This window comes from Danio aesculapii, chromosome 19 (genome assembly GCF_903798145.1).
Source record: "Danio aesculapii chromosome 19, fDanAes4.1, whole genome shotgun sequence".
NCBI classification, from domain to species: domain Eukaryota; kingdom Metazoa; phylum Chordata; class Actinopteri; order Cypriniformes; family Danionidae; genus Danio; species Danio aesculapii.
The window spans coordinates 7,567,346-7,593,331 of record NC_079453.1 but is presented as its reverse complement, the minus strand read 5'-3'; the positions used below and the strand labels follow the sequence as shown (position 1 = coordinate 7,593,331).

Here is a 25,986-nt window from a genome sequence, read left to right as displayed (position 1 = left end):
CCATGAGAGGCGTCTTTTTTTAATGGTTTTATAATGGCCGCAAGTAGGGCTGTGCGATAACACAATATTTGATCGTGGACGATCAAAATTACTGCACGATCCACTTTTTCGGAAGAATCGTTGTATCGCCATATAAAGTGCACAACACGTCATATCCTTTGCAGTTCGATAGACAGAGTCGGTGACAATGGAGGGAAACACAGAGTTGGTTCCTAAAAAAAATTCAACTTCTGTATGGAAGTGGTTCGGATTTTTGCTAACAGACACAGCGCAAATAACAGTTAATTGCAAATGTTGCAATGATAAGATTCGCACGGCGGATAGCAACACAACGAACCTTTTTAACCACCTCAAGAGAAAGCACCCGAAAGAATATGCGGAGAGTCAAATTTTAAAAGGACCCCACGCGAGTACATCACCAGGTACAACCAAGCAGCCAGAAACGACAAGGCTTAAACAAACAACTCTAACGAAAGAAACATATCACAAAGGAACTCCGTATGAGAGAACGAGCAAGCGCTGGAAAGACGTAACTGATGCCGTGACATTTTACCTGACCAAAGACATGATTCCTATAAAGACTGTGGAAAATGAGGGCTTTAAAAGATTGTTCAAAGTCGTAGATCCACGTTACGAAATACCCAGCCGCAAATATTTTTCCTCCACTGCCATTACACAGCTTTATTCAGAGTGCCGCAGCAAGATTCAAAATAAAATTCAAAACGTAAAGTTTTTCGCTACAACGGCTGATTTAACAAAAATCTATGGAACTTAACAGAGTACAAAAGGTAGTTTACTCTTTGTATGTTTATTTTTCTTTTCTAAGCCAATGTTTATTTTGGGAGTTATGCTAAAGTCTGTGCACTTGCATTGACAGTTATATTTTTATTTAAACTTTATTTAACTTTTTAAAAAAATAAGCCATTTACATTTTTGAAGGTGTTGCTGAGGATCTATGTCTAATAAGCTGATTTGTTAGATTTGTTAAACAAATGTTCATTTTGATGGTACAGTAATTGTAATGCAAGTCTTGTTGAATGTTCTTTCTTTGCAGAATAGCACTTGCATTAAATCTTCACTTGATTAAAATATTCTTATACATACATACTAAGAGTATATTTTTATATGGGGACATTAGTTTGGTTGTATTGTACCTTTGTAATTTGCAAAATATTCTTAAAAAACCAACTTAAAAAAAAAAAATCGGGATAAAAATCGTGAATCGTGATTTCCCCAGAAAAAATCGGGATATGATATTTTTTACATATCGCCCACCCCTAGCCGCAAGCGTATTTTATTTCTTGATAAAGATAATTATACTATTTTTTGCTACACGTGTTTTTGATGTGTTAAATTGGCAGATTTAGACCTTGATCACACTGAACATGCTTTTGCAATGAAAAGCACCTTTTTTTTAATGGTTTTACAATGACCACGAGCGTATTTTATTTTCTTGATAATGATAATTATACTATTTTTGCTATGTGTGTTTCTGTTGTGGTATATTGGCATATTTAGCCTTTGACCACACCAAACGCGCTTTTTGTGATGAGAGACACATTTTTTAAATGGTTTTATAATGGCTGTATTTGACTTTTTTGATTAAGACAATTATACTATTTTTTTTTTTCGCCTGCAGCGTATCGTGTTTTTGCCGTTTGTGCATTTGCAGTTTTAAAAAATTCAACTCTGAGCAAAAGGCGTGCTACATCAAGACTGGTTAAACTTCTGTGTCGAGGGATCAGCGTGACCACGACGCAAGTCTTGCGCGTTGCTGTGCATGTATACTTCTGCGTGCTGTTTGTGTTGCTCTGCAATAGCACTTCCATAACGCTAGCTGGCAGTGGGTTTTTATGTTCTTCTGTGTCGAGTTCTCTTCGTGAGTGTTTTTTGTTTTTTCTGAATGCTACCTTAAAGTAGCTAAAACTTACTCTGAGGCGGAAACTGGCGAACGTGCAACAACTTTAATCAAAACACAAAACAAAAGTTTCCATCTTGAGCTCCTTCATGTGACTCGATACTTGTAAACACTCGCTCCATCAGGGTTGCGTGGCTCTCACCCCCGGCCACACAGAGCTTGCGCTACGCGACGTTGCGACATGTAGTTACATTTATTGAGAGGTGCGTGTCGGCATCAGCCATGGCGAAGGGTATACAACCACATGAAGGCTGCACCGGAGCATACGTGTGCATTTGACACAGAAGTATAAATCAGCATTTAGTCGTGTCTTTTTTCATTGTCCAAACAAATGAAAGCAGATGCGGGGTTTCCAATGAAGTGACAGCAGTGTTTGTATTGTCAAAGTGACTACATAGACTTTTAAAGATGGAGGAGAGACTAGTGGTCGGTGTTTGGAGTTATCCAGAGCTCTATGACTTCACAAATCCTGAATATCACAATATTATTAAGTATTACAATTCTAACAATGTCAACAGCAGCACAATACTCAGCTGATTCAGTGGTTGCCTAGCGACATAAAATGCGCAGCACACTTCTTTTTTTCTTGTCAACAAAAATAGGCAGCATGGTGCATTCTCAGAACGAAAAAGTATTCAGCCCTTAGGCCTGTCATTGGCACTGCCAGTAGGTGGCGACAAGCTCACGTCTTAACTTATGATTCATGAATCCTTTCTTTGAAAGATTCGTTTAGAATTGGTTATTCATTTAGATTTGATAATTAGAAAATTTTATTTAGATTTTATAAACAGAAACAAATATTAATAAGTTTTCCATTTACTAACTTAAAACTTTTATTAATTTGAACATTTGACCTTTTACACCATATATCTTGTACACCACATTACTCTTAATTCCTGCTCATAAAAATCATTAAGTACTGTACATTTTTAAAACACAAGTTGTTATCTTTTTTTCATGACTTCTCTGGTGATTTGACAGTTGTCGTTGTGATTATTTCATTGTCTAAAAACTACATTTGCTCTTTCTCAGGGCTCTCTTTGGCTCCTCTTTCGAAGAACGTCTTAAAGAGCTCCCGGAGTTCAAACCTGAAGATGTGCTGCCCTCTCCCAATCTTCAGAGTCTGGCCACTTCCCCTAGAGCCATACTGGGCAGTTACCGCAAGAAGAGGAGGAACTCCACAGGTCAGAGCTAATGTAATATAAAATACGACCTAAGATAATAAGCAGTCAAGCACCACATTTTACACATGTAGCAGCAGAGTTACTAACAGCTAGCTCACTCCAGCGTTTCAACACAATTTTGGCATTAAAAAACAACTGTCGGGATTTACTAGAGTCAAACGCTGATAAATTAGCAATGAAGAATCGTTGATGGTTATTTTTGCAGCTGAGCTTATCACAAATGTGTTTGTAGGTGTTTCCCTTTTTAAAGCAAAATTTATAAGAGGAAGGTATTTATATGAATCATGCCACATGATTTACTAAGTTTTACAGTAGCCTGTTTAATGGCATATGCATTGTTATCTAATTCTAAAAAAATAGTCTGTTAGCTGTTTATGCTAAAGAATTTTCTCTTCTGTTTTTCCTCTCGGCTCAGTTCATTTAGGCATATGTGAACATGGCAATCATGCTCGGATCCATTTACATTTATTCATTTAGCGGATGTTTTTATCTAAAGCCTCTTACAAGTGAGGATAAAAGAAGCACTTCAGATCAACAGAGAGTAGCAATGTATAAATGCTATGACAAGTCTGCATTACTAAATCTACAAGGTTAGGGGGTTTGAAAGAGAGGAGAGAGTGTGTCCAATAGGTGGTTTGTAAAGCCCTGTGCACAATGTTTTCAAGAAGTATAAGGTACATGAAAAAAGGTGTCTGGTGCATGTGAAAAGGAAAAGAGTCTTACCTACATGTTGTTTGTCCCACTCAGCTGTCCATTGTACACTCAGACTTGTTGCTGGTAACAGTCTGGATGACTCTTTTCTTCCTTGGTCCGGAGCACAGACCATCCATTTCTCCCAAAAAATACCTGAAATGGTGATTCGTCTGACCATAGTCCGGAGAAGTTGATGGTGCTTCTGGACACTGTTAACATAGGGCTTCCTTTTGGCGCAGTACAGTTTTAACTGGCATTTGTGGATGTAACTACGTATTGTGGTACTTGACAAAAGGTTTGCCAAAATAGTCTTGAGCCCATGTGGCGATATCACTTATTAATGAATGAGGATTATTGATGCAGCGCCTGAAATGACGAATCAGAGATCACGGTTGTTCAGACTTGTGCCCTTGTCCTTTATGCCCTGAAATCTCTCCAGATTCCTTGAATCTTTTAATCATGCTATGCACTGTTGAAGGTGAAATATCCAAATGTCTTCCAGTCTTTCTTTGAGGAAAATTGTTTTTAATTTATTTTAAATTAATTTAATTCATTTAATTTATTTTAAATTGATTTGTTGGCAAACTGGCGATCCTCAGGCCCATCTTTGCTCCTGAAGGGCTTTTGCACCAAATCTTAATTACAATCACCTGTTGACATCACCTGTTTCATATCACATCATTATTTAACCAATTTACCTGATTACTAGCCCTAAACTGCCCCTGACCCAACTTTCTTTGGAATGTGTTGCAGGTCTGAATGACAGGAAAGGATGTATATTTACAAATGATATGAAGTTGACCAGAAACATGAAATATTTTGTATTCATATTGTCTGTGATGAAATACAAGTCAAAGTAAATTTGGAAATCACTACTTTCTTTTTTATTTGTGTTTTCCATACTCTCCCAACCTTTTCTGGCTTGTGGTTGTACATAAAAGAACATGTCTGGTACATATGAAGAGGAAAACAGGTCACCTACAGGTGGTTTGTAAAGCCCACTCACCTGCGTGAAGCACAGTAAGAATTGCAAGATGCAAGATCCAGACCAAACACAATCGAAATCACCTGAACAAGGGGCTCTCGGTTCACTTGCAAGCTAATTTGGAGAAATTTGTTTGTGGTGAGAAAGCAATTTGATCCAACAGACCAAAAACCAGGGTTAATCACAGTGTAGGATGAGTTATTACATACACTGCATGAAAAATAGCAATGTTTGTTTAGCTAAAGCCTTTCAAAATGAGTCATGGGCTAACCTAGAGCAAAGATTATTGATCTTTCATCAGAAGAACATGTTTCAGGACAACTGTCCAAAACACAACAAAACAGCATTGATTCCTGCTTGAAATGATAAAGGAATATAATGAAAGCTATTGTGAAATATGACTGATATCAACTGAATCTCGTGAAACAAAAGGTGCGCTCTTCTTACCAGTTAGATCAGAGTTTATTTTGATGTCAAATTTAGAAAGAAGTGGCAACATTGTAGCAATTTATAAGTTTGTTTAAGAATGAATCAAACTCTCTTAATTTGTGCTGATGTTGGCCGATTTGTTTTTTAATTATTTTGGTCATAATGGAAACGAGTTACAGCATCTATGTTCTCTAATCAGTAGAAACACCCGCAGAACTTTAAACTCCCATGCTCCGATGCTTTAAAGGTCTCATTTAGGCTGCCCTTATTCAGTAAATCTGTCTTCTAGAGTTCTCTCTGCCTCACTTTTTCTCTTTTTTTTTGTGCTTTTGATCTTTCCTTTCATTCAGCTGTGCGTGGTTTGGCTCTTCCTTATGTTTGTAATTTTGTTACCCCTTCATCATCAGCCCCATTCAAAATTCAAATCTATGGGACAAGGAGCCACTTACTTGGAGTGCACTTCAAAGTACTTCAAAGAAACTGCTGAAAAGGCATTACTTTAAATTCCTTATCACTATTATTCTGTTTATTAGGATTTTAATTTGATTCATTTGGATGTTTTTTTTAATTGTTTCACATATTGTACTTTGTATTTTAATTGTTGTATTTTTATAGTTTGTTGTAGAGCTTTAGGTTGGAGAAAAGCACTATTTTGTAAATAAAATGTGTACGATTATTTGCGATTAAGACACTAGTATTCAGTTTAAAGTGCAATTTAAAGGCTTAACTAGGTTAATTAGGCAAGTGAGGGTAATTAGGCAAGTCATTGTAAAATGATAGTTTGTTCTGTAGTCTATCTTAAAAATATATATTGCTTAAGAGGGATAATAATATTGACCTTAAAATGGTTTCTAAAAAATTCAAAACTGCTTTTATTGTAGCCAAAATAAAACAAATAAGACTTTCTCTAGAAGAAAAAATATTTTAGCAAATACTGTGAAAAATTTCTTTCTCTGTTAATTGTCATTTGGAAAATATTTCAAGAACCCCTATTATGTATTATAAAGGGTCATATTTTGTTTTTAAGGGTCTCCAACAACAGGCTGATATGCATCCAAGGTCAAAAAACATTTTTATTGTCTTATAATATGCGTTTATTTTACCTAATTATCCCAGCGACTCCAATATAATTAGTTCAGTGATTTCATTTGTTCCCAAACCCCTCCTTAGCGCGATGCTAAACTGCGCTGATTGGACCGATGACAGTCTGTTGCGATTGGTTGACTGCGTTCAGCATGAGAGAGTGAAATGCCCATCACAGCTTATCAGCAATATTGAAGTAGTCAGAGTGCAGAGTGTATGTGTGAGCATACCTGCCAACACTCCTGTTTTTCTAGGGAGTCTCACATATTTCAGACCCATCTCCCTCCCGTTTTGTTATTTATCCCGGAAAACTCCCATAATTTCAACCACGCCACCAGGATATTGCTCTATTCTTAACCATAAGTAAAAACAGTAACACACACAGTATTAATGCACACAGTGGCAAAAGCTGAGCCATACTGAAACTTGACTGCTGCACGTGTGTATGAACAGCTGACGGTGGCCAAAGTAATGACAAATGGCAGTGGAACGCGAGCTCACAAACGCATTTAAATCTGAAAACAAAGCCGCACGCATAATTTTTTTAAACATGGCATTAGATGCAATATGAGAATATAAAGAGTCAACCAGATGCAGTACAAGCAGTTACAAGTAACAACACAATTAAATACATTGCAAGCTAGAAAAAACAAGGAGGCAACCATTTTAATCGCATTTACTTACAGTTGTGAAATAGAGGAAGAAACTGGTCCATGAACTGTGTACTGTGAAGTTCCTGTCGAGCTCTGACAAAGTCCCATACATCAAGTCTTTTCTGATCCTTCAAATGGCCAATGAATCCCCTGTTGCAAGCATGTAGAATGCTGAAGCACTCATCAGAAAAATGATGGGAACCCAGCACAAGGCTGGGGCTATAATGCTGAGGTATTTTTGCAAAAATAAACCTCAACCACTGACTCTTCGCAGTTTCATCTTTGGGTAGAGAAAATAACCCTAACTTTCCCCTCACACTTCCAATAATATCCAGCTGAGCACAGCGACATGACTTGATTCAACCGGGATCTGCTACAGTGTTTGTGTTTCCCTTTTTCTTTGCTACTGTGTTTGCGGACGGGGCTGAGGGTTTCAATTTTCCCAGGTTTGCGCACGCAACAATTGGGCGGGGCTTAAGTTTTATATCGACATCACACCGAAACGGCAAAAGACTCATTATCAAGACGATTCATTTGAAGCACTGAGTTGACTCTTTTATTGATGAATCAGTAGTTTTATACACTGTCCATATTGGATATTTCACTTCACTTAGAGCTGTGTTACACACTACATGGAGGGTTATTTTCAAAAACTCATTATAGGGGCTCTTTAAAAAAGAGAAAAAAAATCACAGGAAGGCAAATAATTTTGACTTCATCTGCATATGACACACACATTTGTCAAAACAAACTTTTACTTTGGTTGCGATTAACCATGATTAATTTTTGCCCAACACTAAATATTACCATTCTTTTATTCTCTATCCTGCAGATCTAGACTCCACCGATGACCCCACTTCACCAAGGAGGAAGAGTCGTCGTTTGTCGAGCTGCAGCTCCGAGCCCAACACACCCAAGAGTGCTGCCAAGTGTGAAGGGGACATCTTCACCTTCGATAGATCTGGTAGGTTCATTGTTATATATGAACTCAATCTCTTTAACCCATACATGGATAATATTGTGTTCTGTTCTTCTTTGTTCATCAGTTGGAGAGACCGAGCATGTTTTGGAAGAGCTGGACCGCGTGCCGCCCTCCTCTCTGCGTCGGATGTTGGATCAGCGGCGTGCTCTCGTCATGCAGCTCTTCCAGGAGCACGGCTTCTTCCCCTCAGGTAACATGAAGTGAAGTGAACCTTGTTAAGTATAGTTTTACCTGTACTTGAAATTGGTCCTCTGATTTTAACCTATCCAAGTGTGCACACACACACACACATTTTGAGTGAGGAGTGACAGCACAACACCTTATCTGGATATCGAAGTTGTTTAGAGTGTGGTTCATTCACGTCACCATTTTTAATTCCTGTCGGGACCGTTCCATTTTGAACCATTTTGAAGCCAAACTCCCTAAGTATTAGGCCACAACAACCCATCAACATACCTTTCTTCAGGTATAGAAGAAGATGCATATTTTTCTCTCAAATTGAATAAAAAAAATCCACTCTGTAAAGTCCACTCTGTAAACCGGAAGTTGCCAAGACTTTTATTTCAGTATGTTGATGTACTTTCAGCTAAAACACAATATTGTAGGGGGTGGGGCTTTCTTTTACGCATCCTTCCCTCCTAACAAACTAACGGTAAGGGAGAGTATTAATATGCAGTTTCAATGGAAGCCCTCAGGTTGCGACGGAAGCCTTCAGGTTGAAGCAAATGGTCAGACTTTCATTGAAGATTACCAAAACAAAGATTTATTTTTCTGCAGATTAATTTGCAGGAATGAAATATTCACATTAAGAATAACATTGTGTTGCCAAGGCAACTTTTCTTCAGATTCCTGCAAATTAGAGATTACATATTTAAGAACACCACACTTGCTTCTAAATACTTGTTTACAGTAATTGAGAAAGTTCTATTAAATCCTCCTAAACAAAAGCAGATTTCTTTTTTCTATAAGGCTCTTTCCTTTCATACCACTGTCTGTAACTCCCATCTCAAATCAATTTGGGGAAAAGAGCTTGGGGTGGATATTTTGGAAGAAGAATGGGAGATGGTTTAGTCTCTAGCCAATAAGCTTTCAGTTTGCAATAGGGCCAGAGCCATTCAACTCAGGATCCTTCGTAGAATTCATATCACACCTCAATTAAGACATACGTTCAATGCAACCCACTCACCTCTATGCCTTAAATGCAAATCAGTTATAGGGGATTATATTCATTGCATATGGGACTGTCAGGTGATTCAGGCCTATTGGCAAGGAATCGTAGCCCAAATAAACAACATTTTTGGTCTGGACATGGATATAGACCCTCTGTCGCTTCTCCTGGGTTTTCCTTGCAAACTAATTAGGAACAAGTATGAACAACGACTGTTCTGCCTGGTAACTTTTGCTGCCAGGAAGAACATTTTGATGTCAAGGATCAATGATAAGCTCCCTTCCATGAAAGGATGGCATTCAGTAATTCAAGAGACCATCCCCCTGGAATACTTAACATGTCTTATGCCGAGTTCAGACTGCATGATTTTAGCCCCGATTTTGACTCGCCGACAGGTTTTGAGAAATCGCCGACAAATGCCTGAAATCACAGGCAGATCGGTGCTCGTGCACGTGAGTGACAATCACACAGTATGAACTGTCAATGACACGATCTGAGAGAATCGCCGATGAGTCGCCGATGCCTGTGAGATATTTGGCGTGCTAAATATCTGGAGCTGTCTGCAATTCAAATCATGCCGTGTGAAATGAGTTTTGACTGAAAATAACATCGGCGATCGCCTACAGCCAGTGAGAGAGCAGCTTTAAATTGTGTGTGTGTGTGTGAACCTGCAGGCCAGCGGGAGGTTGAGGGAGAAGTTAAAAGCGCTCATTTTCAGTTTATTTGGACCCCAGAAATGGAGGAAAAACTAGTGGAGGTTTGACAGGAGCACCCTTGTCTGTTTGAAGTTTCATACAGAAAGTTAAAAAAGAAAGTTGAGGAGAAATTGCTAATTCCCTTCAAACCCAGGTGAGCAAATATGTACAGTTTCTACCCCTTTAAAGGCTTCTTTCTAGTTACGTAGTTAATAACAAAAGATATACTACATGTTTTTGGCTGTGAGATGTAGTTTGGACGAAGTTATCGGCGATTCTTCCTATTGTAAGGTCATGCAATTTGAAAGCCCCTGTCGCCGATCCATATTGCAGTGTAAACAAAGCAGGGACGAAACGCTAGCCCAGATAGTCATGCAGTGTGAAAACATCTGTGACACGACTATGAAAATCATGCAGTCTGAACTCGGCATTAGCCACTCCACATTTACATTTATACATACATTTATCTGCACTTGGCCATCATATTTGAACAATATAAAGCTTGCATCATGTGACATTTTGAAACTCGGAATGACATAATGCCCATATGAACATTGATTCATGTGTGTGCTGTTTTCATCAAACTTCTCATTCTTCCCGCCATATTGTATTATTTGTAACATAATAGCTAATGGCTTTGGCCATATGTATATTTTTGTATATGCAGTTATGTTTTGTGGAATTTTATGTCGTGTTTGTATTTTTGTTTTGTGTATGTCAAAAAAGAAAAAAAAATTCTAATAAAAACATGTTAAAAAAATAACAACGTGAGCAAAATAAACTGTAAATTTTGATTTCAATCGGACTTTACTCAATCAAAAGTGACAGTAAACGCCCTTAATGTAACAGAGATCGCAAACTGTATACTACAGTAGGTACAACATTTGGTTTAAATCTTGCTCTGTAAGTATGGAAGTAGTTTGAGTGAATTTCAGACTTGCTACAGCTGCCATTTTGACACTGATTGGCTGAATCGAATCACAGATTCCACTGCAAAAATGCCAATATCTGTGTAACACTGAAAGTCACTCATAATGGAAGTCCTGAAATTAAAATGCATTACCGCTGATGCGATAGCAAGTGGTCAGAGTGGCCGGAATGCATCGCTGTATCCACCTGTAATTAAAGTGTTCACGTGAATTTTGAGACCATTAATTTTTACATTTCTTTTCAAGATCTAAGTCACCATGAAACAGAAGTTAAGATTAGTTTTTCCCTCTTTCGTGACATACATACACTTGAAATGGTCCTGAAATTTGAGAATTGATTGCATGATTTCGTCCTTTGAGAACTGTTTGAATTGTTGCGACAAATGCAGAACAGAAGCAAGACACCAGAGTGTGAAGAAAAGTCATTTTGAGGGGGAGAAAAGCTTATGAAATTTGATTAAGATTCTAAAGAGGAAGTTTTATCAAATAAACAAGTGCACAGATACATAGTGGTTTATAACAAGCACTACTATACACATATAAACATTTTGATTTCATTGCGATTTGAAGCATTTAGGAGACACTTTTATCCAAAGTGACTCAGACTCATGAACACACACCCAGAACAGTTAGGGGTCCGGTACCCTGTTCAAGGGACTTACCTCAGCCAGGGTATTAAGGGGGTGGAAGAGAGTGCTGGATATTCACTCTCCCAACCTAGATCTAGTTATGAGCGTGAGGCTTCAAAATGTTTTGAAACCCATCTCTACAGTGACACCTAGTGGTCATTTAAGTATTGCTCTTGAACAACTTCAACAAAGAAACAGTTACACAAATTGAGGAATTATTTAGTGGTCTTGATCTTTGGATCCCAAGTGCAACTCTCTAACCATAAGGCCACGGCACCTATAAAGCCTGGTTTATACTTCTGCGTCAAGTGATCGGCGTGACCCACGCCACATGCAACGCGCATAGCTGTGCATTTATACTTCTACGCACTGTTTCTGTTGCTCTGCAATAACACTTCTGAAACGCTAGATGGCACTAGGTGTTTATGTTCCTCTGTGTCGAGTTTCTTAACTGGTGTTTTGTTTTTTCTGAACATTTCCTTAATGTACAAGTGGTTCAAACTTGTTCATTTTGAGGCAGGAACTGGCAGACGTGCAACAACTTTAACCATAAGGTAAACACAAAACAATTGCGTGGCTCTCAGTCCCGCCCACATTCGTCAGTGCTACCAAACTGACCAATCACAGAGCTTGCACTATGCGTCGTTGCTGTTACATTTTTTGAGAGGTGTGTGTCAGCGACGCCGACAGCCACGGTGAGGGCTGTGCGCATGCCGCGCCGTAGCATATGTGTGCGCTTGACACAGAACTATAAATCAGCCTTTACATGCTGCATTTTCGATCACTCAAGCACATCTGTATTTATCGTCATCTATGTGTGATTTTAAACAATAGGATAAACGAGGCCTTGTTTTCTGTTACAGCGCAAGCCACCGCTGCCTTCCAAGCTCGCTACTCGGACACATTTCCCAGCAAGGTTTGCCTGCAGCTGAAGATCCGCGAAGTGAGGCAGAAGATCATGCAGACCGCCGGCAGTACTGAAATCACAGGAGGCGTGGCCGGCGGAGGCTCTGACTCCACCTCTGCTCCCGGACCATCCAATCAGGCAACCAGGGAGAATTCTGAGCCAGATGAAAGGGGCAGGGAAGAGCCAAAGAAAGACACGGGCGACCCGCAGGAGTCCAGATGAAGAACGACGGAGGAGAATGGAAGATGAATGTAGGGATGGATTATAGAAATGTGTAAAAACCATTTCCGCTGACGTTACAGCACTTATGTGGATTTTGCTTCATTTCTAACCGAGCTGATTTCGTTGCCATTGCGTTCACTTTGCTGATGTTCTGTTGTTATGCACAGTTACACACACAGACACACGTACATGTTCACACACACGTTATGCAATTACATAACAATATCACTTTTACACTTGCACAAGGAACTATTACATAGGGGGCATGGGGGTCGCTCTCATTTGCATACGCCACTCGTTTTAGCCAGTCATTGGTCCAGCTCTGCGCTAGGGCGTGGCTTCACTTTCTGTCCGAATTTTAGAGCCCTTCAATGCTGCACCACAGGCAGCACCAAACCAGCCTGTCTGCACATGCTCAGTAAAGCCCCGCATGGGGCTAGCACAGATTTTTATCGAACGGACTGAATGTTTTAAAAGAGAAATTAGACTGTTTGAGGTACCGGTAACTTTCAATCCAAAACAGGGATGGGGTTGGGGTGGGGGACAAATGCGCTTGCACTTTCATTTGTAGAGACCGAGGAAAGCAATAGCCAGGGCGGAGAAGGGTCTTCGTGCAAATGTTACACCCCCTGCGTCGGGGTACATGCATCGGCTGTTACTGTTCTTCAGCACGGGCTGTAAATCCACAACAGCTTTTTTATTTTTGTCCCAGAAGCAACAAACTTAAAATCACGTAGACCAGCGGAGCAGAAAACAGAGGCTATGGCGACCGCCACAATCACATAACAACAACAACACAGCACACTCAAAGCAGAGAGGAAAACATTGTCCAAACCTCGGAAGAATCATACAAAAGAAGACGAATAGAGACACTACCCCTCTTTGAATCAACGTGTAGTTATGCTTTGTCGTTTTGTTGTTGTGTTGTAACGGTGGAACTGACTGATATCTCTTTTTTATTTGTATTAGCTTGCGCCTCTTCTTCTTACTCTAGTAATACTTTCAGCATGGACTAATCCAGCTGGCTAAGTGTTGGAGCGAATACGTCGAAAAACAAAAGAAAAAAGACTGTGTTTTAGCCTCTTAGCTGAAGCTCCTCTTCTCTGGCCGCTGACGTAGACTTTTCCCTGTACACTGTATATAAATATATAAAAAGATATATAAAAATATATAAGCGTGATGGCAGGGGAGGGGGGCCGAGGATGGGCACGAGGCTCTCTCTGTGTTCTTTTCCTCCTTTCTTTCCTTCTTTTTTTATATTTCAATCAGGTGTTTGCACAATATATGGTCTTAGACCATGGTTTAAATCAGGAAAGTATTTGTTTTTAGATATTTAAAAACTAACCAACGACTTTGTTCCATTACGTTTGATTCTCCCTTTCCGGATCCCATAAGGAAAGCTTCTGTTTTCTCTTTAAGACTTTTAACTGAAGTGTTGATGGAAAGCGCCACTTTAAGCGCTGGTCTGGAGTCAGAATAAGCTTTGTAGTCTTTGATGATTTAGGATTACGCAAGGGAAAGCTGACCCGAGACCAGCGCTGGGGCGGCATTTCTCAGGATCTCCTCTTTCTTACTCTGCCTCTTCTTTCATTGGTGCAATAGGACGTGGGTGGGATTATTTTTCTCTTGAAGTAGACGAGTGACCTGTTAGTGCCATAGATTTTCACTGTACAAACTGTAATAAAATGATCTATATATTGAAAAGAGTGTGAGAGGGGGAAAATCAGAAGCAAGCATCGAGAGAGAAATCCAAACTGAACAAACTAAAATCCGAAGAAGAAAAAAAAAATGACATAAAAAAATGTAACTTAGCACTTACTTGCGTCTGGTTTTGCTGAAAGAGAAGGAGTGATGAGTATAAAATGCTACTCAGTCTTCACTTGAATGTGTGACAATATAAATGTATAAATATACCTATATATTTCTATATGTTCATGATATACAGATGTCTGTGTGTGTGCGAGCGTACATGCTTATACATTACATGCACCTTGACAAATCTGACTTACTCCCAAGCAAATGCTATTCATATCCTAAATCCCCCCCCCCCCCTTTCCCCTCCAAAAAAAGGCATTGGCACTACATCTAAGGACTGTTAGCATATGCCTGAAAACTGGTGGCTACTGACGTGCCAGAGGAGATATCGGCATATGTAACCATTCAATTCTGAACTTAATTTACCTGGGCTTTCTTTCCCTTCCTCAGACGAAAGCTTGCACACACACACACACACATACCTGCACATGTATGCGTGTACACCTTATGATTGTGTATCCAATAAACTGTCTTTACTTTGGAGAAGGAGTTTTAGAATGAGAAAGGTGAGTGTAAACTCATCAACAGGCATGTTGACCATGTGCAATATTTCTAAACAAGAGATTATTGAAAAAATTAAAGACCTAACACAACGCTCTGCTTTCGTGTGATTTTTTTTTTTTTGGGGGGGTGGGGGGTGGTATGATTTATTCATTATTATTATTTTATCATTATTTTTATTCTTCATAAAAAATTACATTAAAATATTACCATTATTTTTTTCAATATGCTTAAATCAAATAACGGTAATAACATTTATTGATTACCTTGATTAGACCTTAAATGTTAGGATTTGTTTTATAAAAATGAGTTCTATTTAATTTAATTCATATTTTATTAGGCGTTATTAATTTAATTTGAAGTATATTTATTTACTTTTTTTTTCGTTCATTCTTTACTGTTTTTATATTGATTATTATTATGGTTTAATACTCTAACTCATAGATTTTTTAACAGATCTTTCTATAATATTGTCTGTATCTGACTGACTTTTAAAAAAATCAATATAATTAATTTAGATTTAGCCCCAAACTGAATGAAGCATGTTAACATACACTCACTGGCCAGGGGCCACTTTACTAGGTACACCTGTCCAACTGCTCGTTAACGCAAGTTTCTGATCAGCCAATCGCATAGCAGCAACTCAATGCATGTAGACATGGTCATGATGATCTGTTAACCGTCAATAAAACAAAAAGAAGAGGAAGACGATCTGCTGCAGTTCAAATCGAGCATCAGAATGGGAAAGAAAGGTGATTTAAGTGACTTTGAATGTGGCATGGTTGGTGCTGCTCTGAGTATTTCAGAAACTGCTGATCCACTGGGATTTTCACGCACAGCCATTCCTAGGGTTTACGGAGAATGGTCAAAAAAAGAGAAAATATCCAGGGAGCAGCAGTTCTGTGGGCGCAAATGCCTTGTTGATGCCAGAGGTCAGAGGAGAATGGCCAGACTTGTTTGAGTTGAAAGGCAACAGTAACTCATATAACCACTCGTTACAACCGAGGTATGCAGAAGAGCATCTCTGAACCCACAACACGTCCAACCTTGAAGTGGATGGGCTACAGCAGCAGAAGACCACATCGTGTGCCACTTCTGTCAGCTAGTACATTCGAATGGTAGGGTCAGAATTTGGCATCAACAAAATGAAAGCATGGATCCATCCTGCCTTCTATAAATGGTTCTGGCTGGTGGTGGGGGTGTAATGGTGTGGGGGATGTTTTCTTGGCACACTTTGGGCCCATTAATACCAATTGAGCATTATGTCAATGCCACAGCCTATCTGAGTTTTGTTGCTGACTATGTCCTTATGTGACCATCCCTTTATGACCACAGTGTACCCATCTTCTGATGGCTACTTCCAGCAGGATAACGCGCCATGTCATCTCAGACTGGTTTCTTGAAAATTACAATGAGTTCACTGTACTCAAATGGCCTCCACAGTCACCAGAGCTCAATCCAATAGAGCACCTTTGGAATGTGGTGGAACGGAAGATTCACATTATGGATGTGCAGCCAACAAATCTGCTGCAACTGCATGATGCTATCATGTCAATATGAACCAAAATCATATTCATATTCAAAATCAAGAGGAAAATTTTCAGCACCTTGTTGAACCTAGGCCAAGAAGGATTGAGGCAGTTCTGAAGGCAAAATGGGGTCCAATCTAGTACTAGTAAGGTACACCTTATAAAGTGGCCAGTGAGTGTAGTCTTATTCCTATAATTAATTAATGATTATTATTATTGGCTATTTATTATTTGTCCTTGTAATTCATCAGGTCTTGAGTTTAATTATTAACAATATTTAAAATAATATATTCTGCAGAGTCAGAAAAAAATAATCATAATAATTTAGCTTTATGACTTTTTATATATACTGTAGGCATACATTTATTTAATTTAAGTTTTTGTATAGAGACTTTCACAATAAGTATTGTTTCAAAGCAGCTTTACAAAAGGTGCATATTATTGCATTACAATCAAAATACCATAACTATTAGTTACTAGTAACTTTAATTACCTTGTAACTAAAAGCTTTTAACAGTTAAAGTTATTATATATAAACACAGTTAATCTGCAGTTATAGGTGATGTCTACGTGTACGTGTTTAATGAAGTGTATTAAGTGTATGTGTTTTTCATTTATCATTATTGTTATTATAATATATACAATGACGGTAAAGTTACAGGCAGATATACTGATTCCTCAGGTGAGGTAAATGACACCTGCTCCTGACCTGTAGTTGTGGTTTTAATCAATATATTTCGCCTCGAGCGCTCTGGAACTTCATTCCCCATGAGGCTGCGCGGATTCTCGGCGCGTGAGGGAGTGGGTGATCGCTGAGGGTCGCGGAGAACCGCTTATCATCTTTTTTTCGTTTTTAAACCAATGTTCCACCCAGCACCAGGCCAAGTAGAAGAGGGAAGCGCTGATCGTCGCCCCACCGCCTCGGTAAACTTTCAGTCAGATATGAGCGGCAGCGGGCGGCCCAGGACAAGCTCGTTCGCTGAGCCTCAGGGGGCGTCCGGAGTCGCTGCTGCATCCGCCGGAACCGCCGCTGTCGTGGGGAGCAACGCAGGAAAGCCCGGGGTCTCGCAGGCCTCGGCGGACAGTTCATCTGCCTGCGCGAATTTAAAACTAGCTAGTGAGTATATAAGCGAAGTTCTAGCAGTCGTGAATGTTTACTTGATATGCCGTGTATATAATTAAACAACACACCCATGTGTTCTTGATACTGACAGTTATGGCATATTTACAAAACTAGCACAGGCTAACCAAGGAAAATAGGCTTTTTTTGCGGGGTTAAATTATTATTAAGTTAAATATATTGAATGTAACAGTACATTAAAACCTAAGTTGCGTAAGCACCCTTTCGGACATAATAAAAAGTCGTTAGGATTTACCATGGTACAGTGATGCTAATACAGCACCATGGTAAATTTGACGTTATATAACGTTAACATGATTTTTATTTGCAATGTTCATTGGTGTTATCATATAAAACGTACTTCAACGTATCATGGCCAAAAGATAACATTAGTTTAGCATTGTAAGAATGTTTAAATACATAGTATGCATGTATGTTATTATGAGGTCTAGTATTTGAGATATTATCAATAATTTGAGAATAATTCCTAATATCTGATGTGTGGGACTGCTCAGGGCTTTATTTAACGTTTTATGTTACAGCTATATATCATTAGACAACTTTGCATTAACCGATGCTTACTGTAAATGTTTACATAAATTATAATAAATAAGGCTCCAGATTCAAAAATGAGTTTCTTTTACATTCTGTATGAGCCAATATACCATAATAATTAGGTATGAATCAACATCAATGGAAAATAATAATAAGAGACCACTTTAAAGTATTGTTTTTTTTGGGTGTATGTAGAATTTAGAGTTATGCATATACACTTACCAGCCACTTTATTTGGTGTATTCACTGTATGTTATTTGGTAAACCTTACTAGTACCAGGTTGGACCCCCTTTGCCTTCAGAACTACCTTAATCCTTTGTGGCTTAGATTCAACAAGGTTATTCCTTAGAGATTTTGGTTCATATTGACATGATAGCATCACGCAGTTGCTGCAGATTGGTCGGCTGCACATCCATAATGTGAATCTCCCGTTCCTCCACATCCCAATGGTGCTCTTTTGGATTGAGATATGGTGACTGTGGAGGCCATTTGAGTACAGTGAACTCATTGTCATGTTCAAGAAACCAGTCTGAGATGATTCGCGCTTTATGACATGGCGAGTTATCCTGCTGGAAGTAGCCATCAGAAGATGGGTACACTGTGGTTTTAAAGGGATGGACATGGTCAGCAACAATACTCTGGTAGGCTGAGGCGCTGACATGATGCTCAATTGGTACTAATGGGCCCAAAGCGTGCAGAAAATATTCCTCACACCCTTACACCACCACCACCTGCCTGAACCATTGATACAATGCAGGATGGATCCATGCTATCGTGTTGTTGACGTCAAATTCTGACCCTACCATCCGAATGTCGCAGCAGAATTCGAGACTCATCAGACCAGGCAACATTCTTCCAATTTTCTGTTTTCCAATTTTGGTGAGCCTGTGCGAATTGTAGCCTCAGTTTCCTGTTGTTATCTGACAGGAGTGGCACCCGGTGTGGTCTTCTGCTGCTGTAGCCCATCTGCCTCAAGGTTGGACGTGTTGTGCGTTTATAGGTGCTCTTCGGCAGACCTCAGTTGTAACAAGTGGTTATTTGAGTAACTGTTGCCTTTCTATCAGCTCCAACCATTCTAGCTGTTCACCTTTGGCATCAACATGGCATTTGCCCCCAGAGAACTGCTGCTCACTGGATATTTTTCGGACCATTCTCAGTAAACCCTAGAGATGGTTGTGCGTGAAAATTCCAGTAGATCAGCAGTTTCTGAAATACTCAGACCGGCCCGTCTGGCACCAACAACCACATTCAAAGTCACTTAAATCACCTTTCTTCCCCATTCTGATGCTCGGTTTGAACTGCAGCAGATCGTCCTGACCATGTATACATGGCTAAATGCATCGAGTAGCTGCCATGTGATTGACTGATTAGAAATTTGTGCTGACAAGCAGTTGAACGGGTGTACCTAATAAAGTGGCCTGTGAGTGTATATCACATAGTGCTGTTAGCTTACCTAGTTGGGGACTTTTTTTTAAGTTCTGTGTAATACCAGCACGGTGCTGCAGTCATTGTGCCACAGCAAAGTTTCTTGATTATTATTACGCCAGGATGAGATCCTAGCCATATCAGCCTAGAAATAGCAACTTTTTATTTCAGAGACCAACAGAGATGTATTGTGTTTTAATTTGAATCTATAATGTAAACGTAAACAGCCAAGAGTTAATATCACACTCTGCATAAACAGATGATGTTTAATAAAATACTTTTACTTCAGAGAAATCACGGTAGGAGCTGAGTGTTAAGAAAGTGGCCGGTGAGTAAGTAAAATAAAATTTTCTGTGCTTTTTTTCTATTAACCATGTGATGACAAATCTTTCAAATTGAAAATGCAAAAAAAAAACAAAATGTAATTTAGCTCAATTGATTTGTATAAAATAGAAAGTTGCCACATTTTCAGATGTTCATATCCATTACTGGACCACACAAAACAAGTGTTTTAACGTTTTAAATCATGAAAAACCCAGATTTTCGTTCGCAACAAATGAAAACATTGCTTATTCTCAACCAATTGTCATTTTCTTACAATAAAAATGCTGTAAATAACATTTTTCTTTGAAACTTTGGAAATTCGTCAGACCTTTAGAGAATGAAACCAATAGTAACATTTTATTCAAAACTAAACATAATAAAACCACATAATTTCCACACTTTATATTCATAGCTGTGAAACGCAATACCTAGCATCACTTTCTGAGTTGATTCGAGTTCATGACCGAAATCATTTGCACCCAGGAAGCTCCTCGGCTTTGTTTAATCAGATCTGCTGTCTGAAATGTGTTTCAGGAGACAGTGGGAAGGTGACCACAGTGGTTGCCACCCCAGGCCAGGGCCCGGATCGCCCGCAGGAAGTGTCCTACACCGATATCAAGGTGATCGGTAATGGCTCCTTTGGCGTGGTTTATCAGGCACGTCTCATTGACACTCATGAGTGGGTGGCCATCAAGAAGGTTCTTCAGGACAAGCGATTTAAGGTACGACGCTTCCATACATATGTGCGTACGAGTATATTTGTTGACCCGTTTAGTAGAGAAATGTCTTTGAAGTGTAATTCCTTTTTAAAAGTCCCATGAAACTGAATTACAAGCATTTTTTTAATGTTAGTCTCATTATTGCTATTGTTTTTATGATGTCTATAAGCTAATGCACACCAAAACTGTGATTTTAAAATTAGCGTTTAGAAGATTTAAACCATACAAACCTGGCATAAATGGATCAACAATGTTTTTGACGTCACCTCATACTTCAGTTTCATCAAATCGTGACCAATCAAATGCTCTCTAGTATCTGACATGCCCTGCTCCCTTCAAGATGCTTCACATTTGATGCATTGAGCTCAACCACTCTCACTAGCAGAGGTGTGAAAAAACAAATTGCTATTGGCTATTTTTTTAAAAAGGGGAGGAGCTACACTGTCCCACCTTCTTTTCAATTTTCAGTTGAGAATATGTCAAATATTGAATAAAAACTGCACAATTCAGAGCACTTCACAGGACTTTTAATCGTTTTTAGCTCCCTAATTTGGTTAGTACTGAATTACAGCGGATTTTGTTGCAAATTAGTAGAGCTCGACTCAACTACAAAAGATGCAGGAATAATTTTTCCTCCTTTTTATAGTAACAGAGCTCGAAATTAACGTTTTTACTTGGTTGCACAGGTGCTCCCAACTTCAAAGATTTTAGAGCACCAAAAAAATGTAGGATCGCCACTGCAAATTGTATACTATCGGATGTATTGTATTTGAAAACAACATCAATCGGAAATAACAAAAACCAGAAACATCTATTTAACTAATTCTGTAATGACTTATTGATATTTGTGCAAAAAAATTCCAAAATGAATGTCTAATAATTAAAAATATTAATGATGACAATAATACTAATACTAGCTGCCTTGAATGTGAGTTATCTGCTACTGTTACATTATGAAAAATAAATCTATGGTTTATATCAAACAAAAATGAAGCATTGCAGTAATATTCATTTTGCACTATTGTTTTTATATGAATGTCAATTTAATAAACAAATAATATTTTTGCGATGTACCAATTTACGTTTTTCGGATATACGTGTAATGTTTGAGCGGGGTGGGGCAGGATTCTCACGATAAGCAAAGTACCGTTCTTTGTCATATTTCACTTCACTTAGAGCTGTTACACACTGCATGGGAGGTCATTCTCAAAAACCCATAATAGGGGCTCTTTAAACAGCTGATGTACTCCGAGGCTTTCAGAATGCCACTCTCTCCGAAAACACTCGATTGATCTCGGCTGGTGGATCAACGTTCACCACATGATCAGTCTCATCTGCACCATTATTTGTAACTTTAGGTGGGTTTGCAAACCTGTGTACTTTTCATTGTGTCTTCCTCAAACTGGCATTTGCATTTCTTGCGGTCATACAAGCTCCCTGTCATCTGACAGCGGAAAACCTTGAGTGATTAGCAGTTAATATAAACCAATATAGCGGCAGGGAAGACCGATTCAGCACATTTTAAGAAAAAATCAAAACGGGTCGCACTACAACCATTATATGCAGTCGCACAAATGCTCCTAAATAGATTATGAGGTTACATAGATTAAATTTTGGGTGCATATGTGACCAAAATGGTCGCAGTTTCGAGCCCTGAGTAATAGTACTTTGCACATTAAAAATAGTTTTCCCTTCTCTCTGTAAATGTAATCAGAACAGATCTTTGAATCGTTTATGGGTTATGATGACTAGCCCCAGGTGGAATCTGCAAAAACCTGTATACACACACACACACACGGTTGAAGTCAGAATTATTCGCCCCCCTTTGAATTTTTTTTTTTTCTATTTTAAATAATTTCCCAAATGATGTTTAACAGAGCAAGGAAATTTTCACAGTATGTCTGATAATATTTTTTTCTTTTGGCAAAAGTCTTCTTTGTTTTATTTCGGCTGGAATAAAAGCAGTTTTTAAATTTTTAAAAACCATTTTAAGGTCAAAATTATTAGCCCCTTTAAGCTATATTTTTTTCCGATAGTCTACAGAACAAACCATCGTTATACAATAACTTCCCTAATTACCCTAACCTGCCTAGTTAACCTAATTAACCTAGTTAAGCCTTTAAATGTCACTTTAAGCTGTGTAGAAGTGTTTTGGAAAATGTATAGTAAAATATTATGTACTCTCATCATGGCAAAGACAAAATAAATCAGTTATTAGAAATGAGTTATTAAAACTATTATGTTTAGAAATGTGTTGAAAAAAATCTGCTCTCCATTAATCAGAAACTGGGGAAAAAATAAACAGGGGGGCTAATAATTCAGAGGGACTATAAGTCTGACTTCAACTGTATATGTGCGTGTGCGCGCGCGTGTGTGCGTGCGTGCGTGCGTGTGTGTGTATGTATGTATGTATGTATGTATGTATGTGTATATATATATGTATATATATGTGTATGTATGTGTGTATATATATATATATATATATATATATATATATATATATATATATATATATATATATATATATATATATATATATATATATATACATATACATTGTTATATTTAAAAAAAAAAAGCTATTTTAAAATGCAAATAACTACTATAACCCTGAAAACTCAGCATTTGTAAATTACACATTTCCAATGAAATTACTATTAAATAAGTGTGGCCATTTTTTGTTTATATGAATGTTTCCTGAAAATGAATCAACAGATGCTATTTGTTCTGACTGACTGGCACTACACTGATGTTTATAGGGAGTGTTGAGTTAAGAGACCTTCTCAGTTGTAAAGTAATGTTCTGGTCTGAATATATCAGCAGTTTGTTTCCATTAGATGACTCCACCACTAACCGTTTACATGACCCATTTTTGCTGTGTCCATCACTACCAAAGTAAACACTGTGCCCTTGAACGAGGCACTTAAACCCAGGCTGAGAGGGATGCAACTGTCATGACTGTTTGCTTGTAAATATGGTGACGTTTTTATCCCTGAGAGATGCTGACAGTCTTTTTCTCTGTGCTTCTCAAGAACCGAGAACTTCAGATCATGAGAAAACTGGACCACTGCAATATAGTGAGGCTGCGCTATTTCTTCTATTGCAGCGGAGAGAAGGTAAAAAATATCTATGATAGCTGTTGCAAAACTCTAAATGATATTTAAGTGATATCAGCAAGGTAATTACACAAACCCACACATTTTGTTTTGGTCTGTTTTATTCCACAGAAGGATGAGGTTTACCTCAATCTAGTGCTGGACTATGTGCCTGAAACCGTCTACAGGGTGGCCCGACACTTTAGCAAAGCTAAAACCATTATTCCCATCTTCTATGTTAAGGTAAAGTTGACCAAACAAATGTTCCTAACATCTTAAAAGCAACACAAAATCTTAAAGGCATAGTTCACCTAAAAATATAAATTCTGTCATTATTTGTTTACGATTTACTTGTTCTAAACCTGTTTAGGTTACTTTATTCTGTTGAACAAAAAGGATGATATATTGAGGAATGCTGGAAACCTATGACTATTGACTTCCAATGGGGGATGCTTTTCCTACTATGGAAGTCAATGATTACCGATTTCCTGTTTTCTTCAAAATATCTTTAGTTTTCTACAGAATAAAGAACCACTTGAGTTTTTCATTTTTTTTTTTGAAGTAACTTTACATTTAGTGTACCCAAACTATCAGTTCATGTAGATGTTAAACTGTATTCAAGTTGTTGGATTATGCAGATATAAACATGTGAGTTGTTACAATGTTTAGCAAACACAGACAGCTTTCATTTAGACTAAAGGTAGGCATACACTACTTGATAAAAGTCTTGTCACCTATCCACGTTTTAGGAACAAACTGTAATAATAACTGCAAATAATAACAACCTCTAGTTGATCATTTGATATCAGAAGTGGCTTATATAAAAGGCAAAGGCCTCTAGATTACGCTTATTTTACCACAATAAAAAATGATCATGTCTTGATTTTTAATTATTTAATTAGGACAGTAAGATCTGACTTTGCTTAGACAAAAGTCTTGTTACTTAACAGAAATAATGTACTGTATTGAATATAAAGTCATGGTGCAGTGGAAAAAGAATGAATATTGTGTCTGACTCCCATGAGCTTGGAGGACTGCATCTATACAAGTCTGCAATGACTCAAATCACTCATTAATAAAGTCTTCTGGAATGGCAAAGAAAGCATTCTTGCAGGACTCTCAATAATGTTCATATCTGGTGACTGGGCTGGCCAATCCTGGAACACCTTGACCTTCTTTGCTTTAATGAACTTTGATGTGGAGGCTGAAGTATGAGAAGGAGCGCTATCCTGCTGAAGAATTTGCCCTCTCCTGTGGTTTGTAATGTAATAAGCAGCACAAATGTCTTGATACCTCAGGCTGTTGAAATTGCAATCCACTCTGCAGTTCTCTCACAGCCCCCATACTGAATGTAACCCCAGACCATGATTTTTTTTTCTTTTCAAACTTGACTGATTTCTGTGAGAATCTTGGGGTAATGTGGGTTCCAGTAGGTCTTCTGCAGTTTTTGTGATGATTGGGATGCAGTTCAACAGATGATTCATTGATGATTCATTCAGATGAAAAATCGACCTTCTGCCACTTTTCCAAATGATCATCTAGAAGTAAAGTTGTTATTTGTTGCTCTTACAACTGGGATCGACGAAAAGACTTTTGTCAGGTAGTGTACATGGTTAAATGTTAGGTTAGAGGAACATACGAGCTCACTATCATAAAAATTTTATAATTGTCAGGCCTGGAGAAATGAAAAGAAATAAAACCAAAATGTTTTGGAATGGTCATGGACATTTCTTTCACAGATATCTGTATCAAAGAATGTGTAGGTTAATTTATGAAATTAGCTAATAAGTGATTTGTGGCTGTTTTCTGTCACAGTTGGAGTTTGTGTTTATATGTAAATTTGTGCAATGCCAGGAAAATGCTAACCTAAAATGCCTTTGTGTGAGATCATGCAAAGAGTTTCAACATGTGGTGAACACTGGGGTTTATTTTTCTATTTGACTACATAGCCTGTCAATGATTTAATTAAGATTGGTGGTGAATTAAATTTTTTGAACTCATTTTTCATATATACATGGACGATAAGTATGTCTGAATGCATCATGAATATTTGCCTGAAAAGGAATCCAAATAGGCTACACTTACTTTGAGTAAGAACCCTGCTTCATGTTTTCTCTTAGGTGTATATGTATCAGCTTTTTCGCAGTTTGGCCTACATCCATTCCCAGGGCGTATGTCACCGAGACATCAAACCACAGAACCTTCTGGTGGACCCAGAAACAGCTGTTCTCAAGCTCTGTGACTTTGGCAGGTCAGTGCTCTGCGTGTGTGCGTATATGTGTGTCAGAGGGAGCAGGTAGATTTGATGGGTTCTCAATTGTGTCCTCCTGCCCGCCAGTGAACATGATGTTCAGATGTAATGGGTGCTGCACAGTAATACTCATTATATTCTATAAGACTCATTATACACCTTAGTCGGTGTCTA

At 38.3% G+C, this 25,986-nt stretch overlaps 2 protein-coding genes across 3 annotated transcripts in view; both read left to right on the top strand.

Annotated features, from left to right (window-relative positions):
• Nucleotides 1-14,885, top strand: part of LOC130247049 (protein capicua homolog) — a 29,889-nt gene extending 15,004 nt beyond the window's left edge. The window contains exons 8-11 of the mRNA XM_056480230.1: nucleotides 2,951-3,102; nucleotides 7,778-7,909; nucleotides 7,992-8,117; nucleotides 12,212-14,885. Coding sequence (XP_056336205.1) covers nucleotides 2,951-3,102; nucleotides 7,778-7,909; nucleotides 7,992-8,117; nucleotides 12,212-12,477 — 676 coding nt within the window. The 3' untranslated portion in view covers nucleotides 12,478-14,885. The remainder of the gene's footprint in view (nucleotides 1-2,950; nucleotides 3,103-7,777; nucleotides 7,910-7,991; nucleotides 8,118-12,211) is intronic.
• A 2,215-nt stretch (nucleotides 14,886-17,100) lies between these two features.
• gsk3aa (glycogen synthase kinase 3 alpha a) overlaps nucleotides 17,101-25,986 on the top strand; it is a 29,096-nt gene continuing 20,210 nt past the window's right edge. For both annotated transcript variants that reach the window (XM_056479755.1, XM_056479754.1), the window contains exons 1-5: nucleotides 17,101-17,439; nucleotides 20,282-20,469; nucleotides 23,499-23,582; nucleotides 23,694-23,804; nucleotides 25,682-25,812. In XM_056479755.1, coding sequence (XP_056335730.1) covers nucleotides 17,184-17,439; nucleotides 20,282-20,469; nucleotides 23,499-23,582; nucleotides 23,694-23,804; nucleotides 25,682-25,812 — 770 coding nt within the window. In that variant the 5' untranslated portion in view covers nucleotides 17,101-17,183. The remainder of the gene's footprint in view (nucleotides 17,440-20,281; nucleotides 20,470-23,498; nucleotides 23,583-23,693; nucleotides 23,805-25,681; nucleotides 25,813-25,986) is intronic.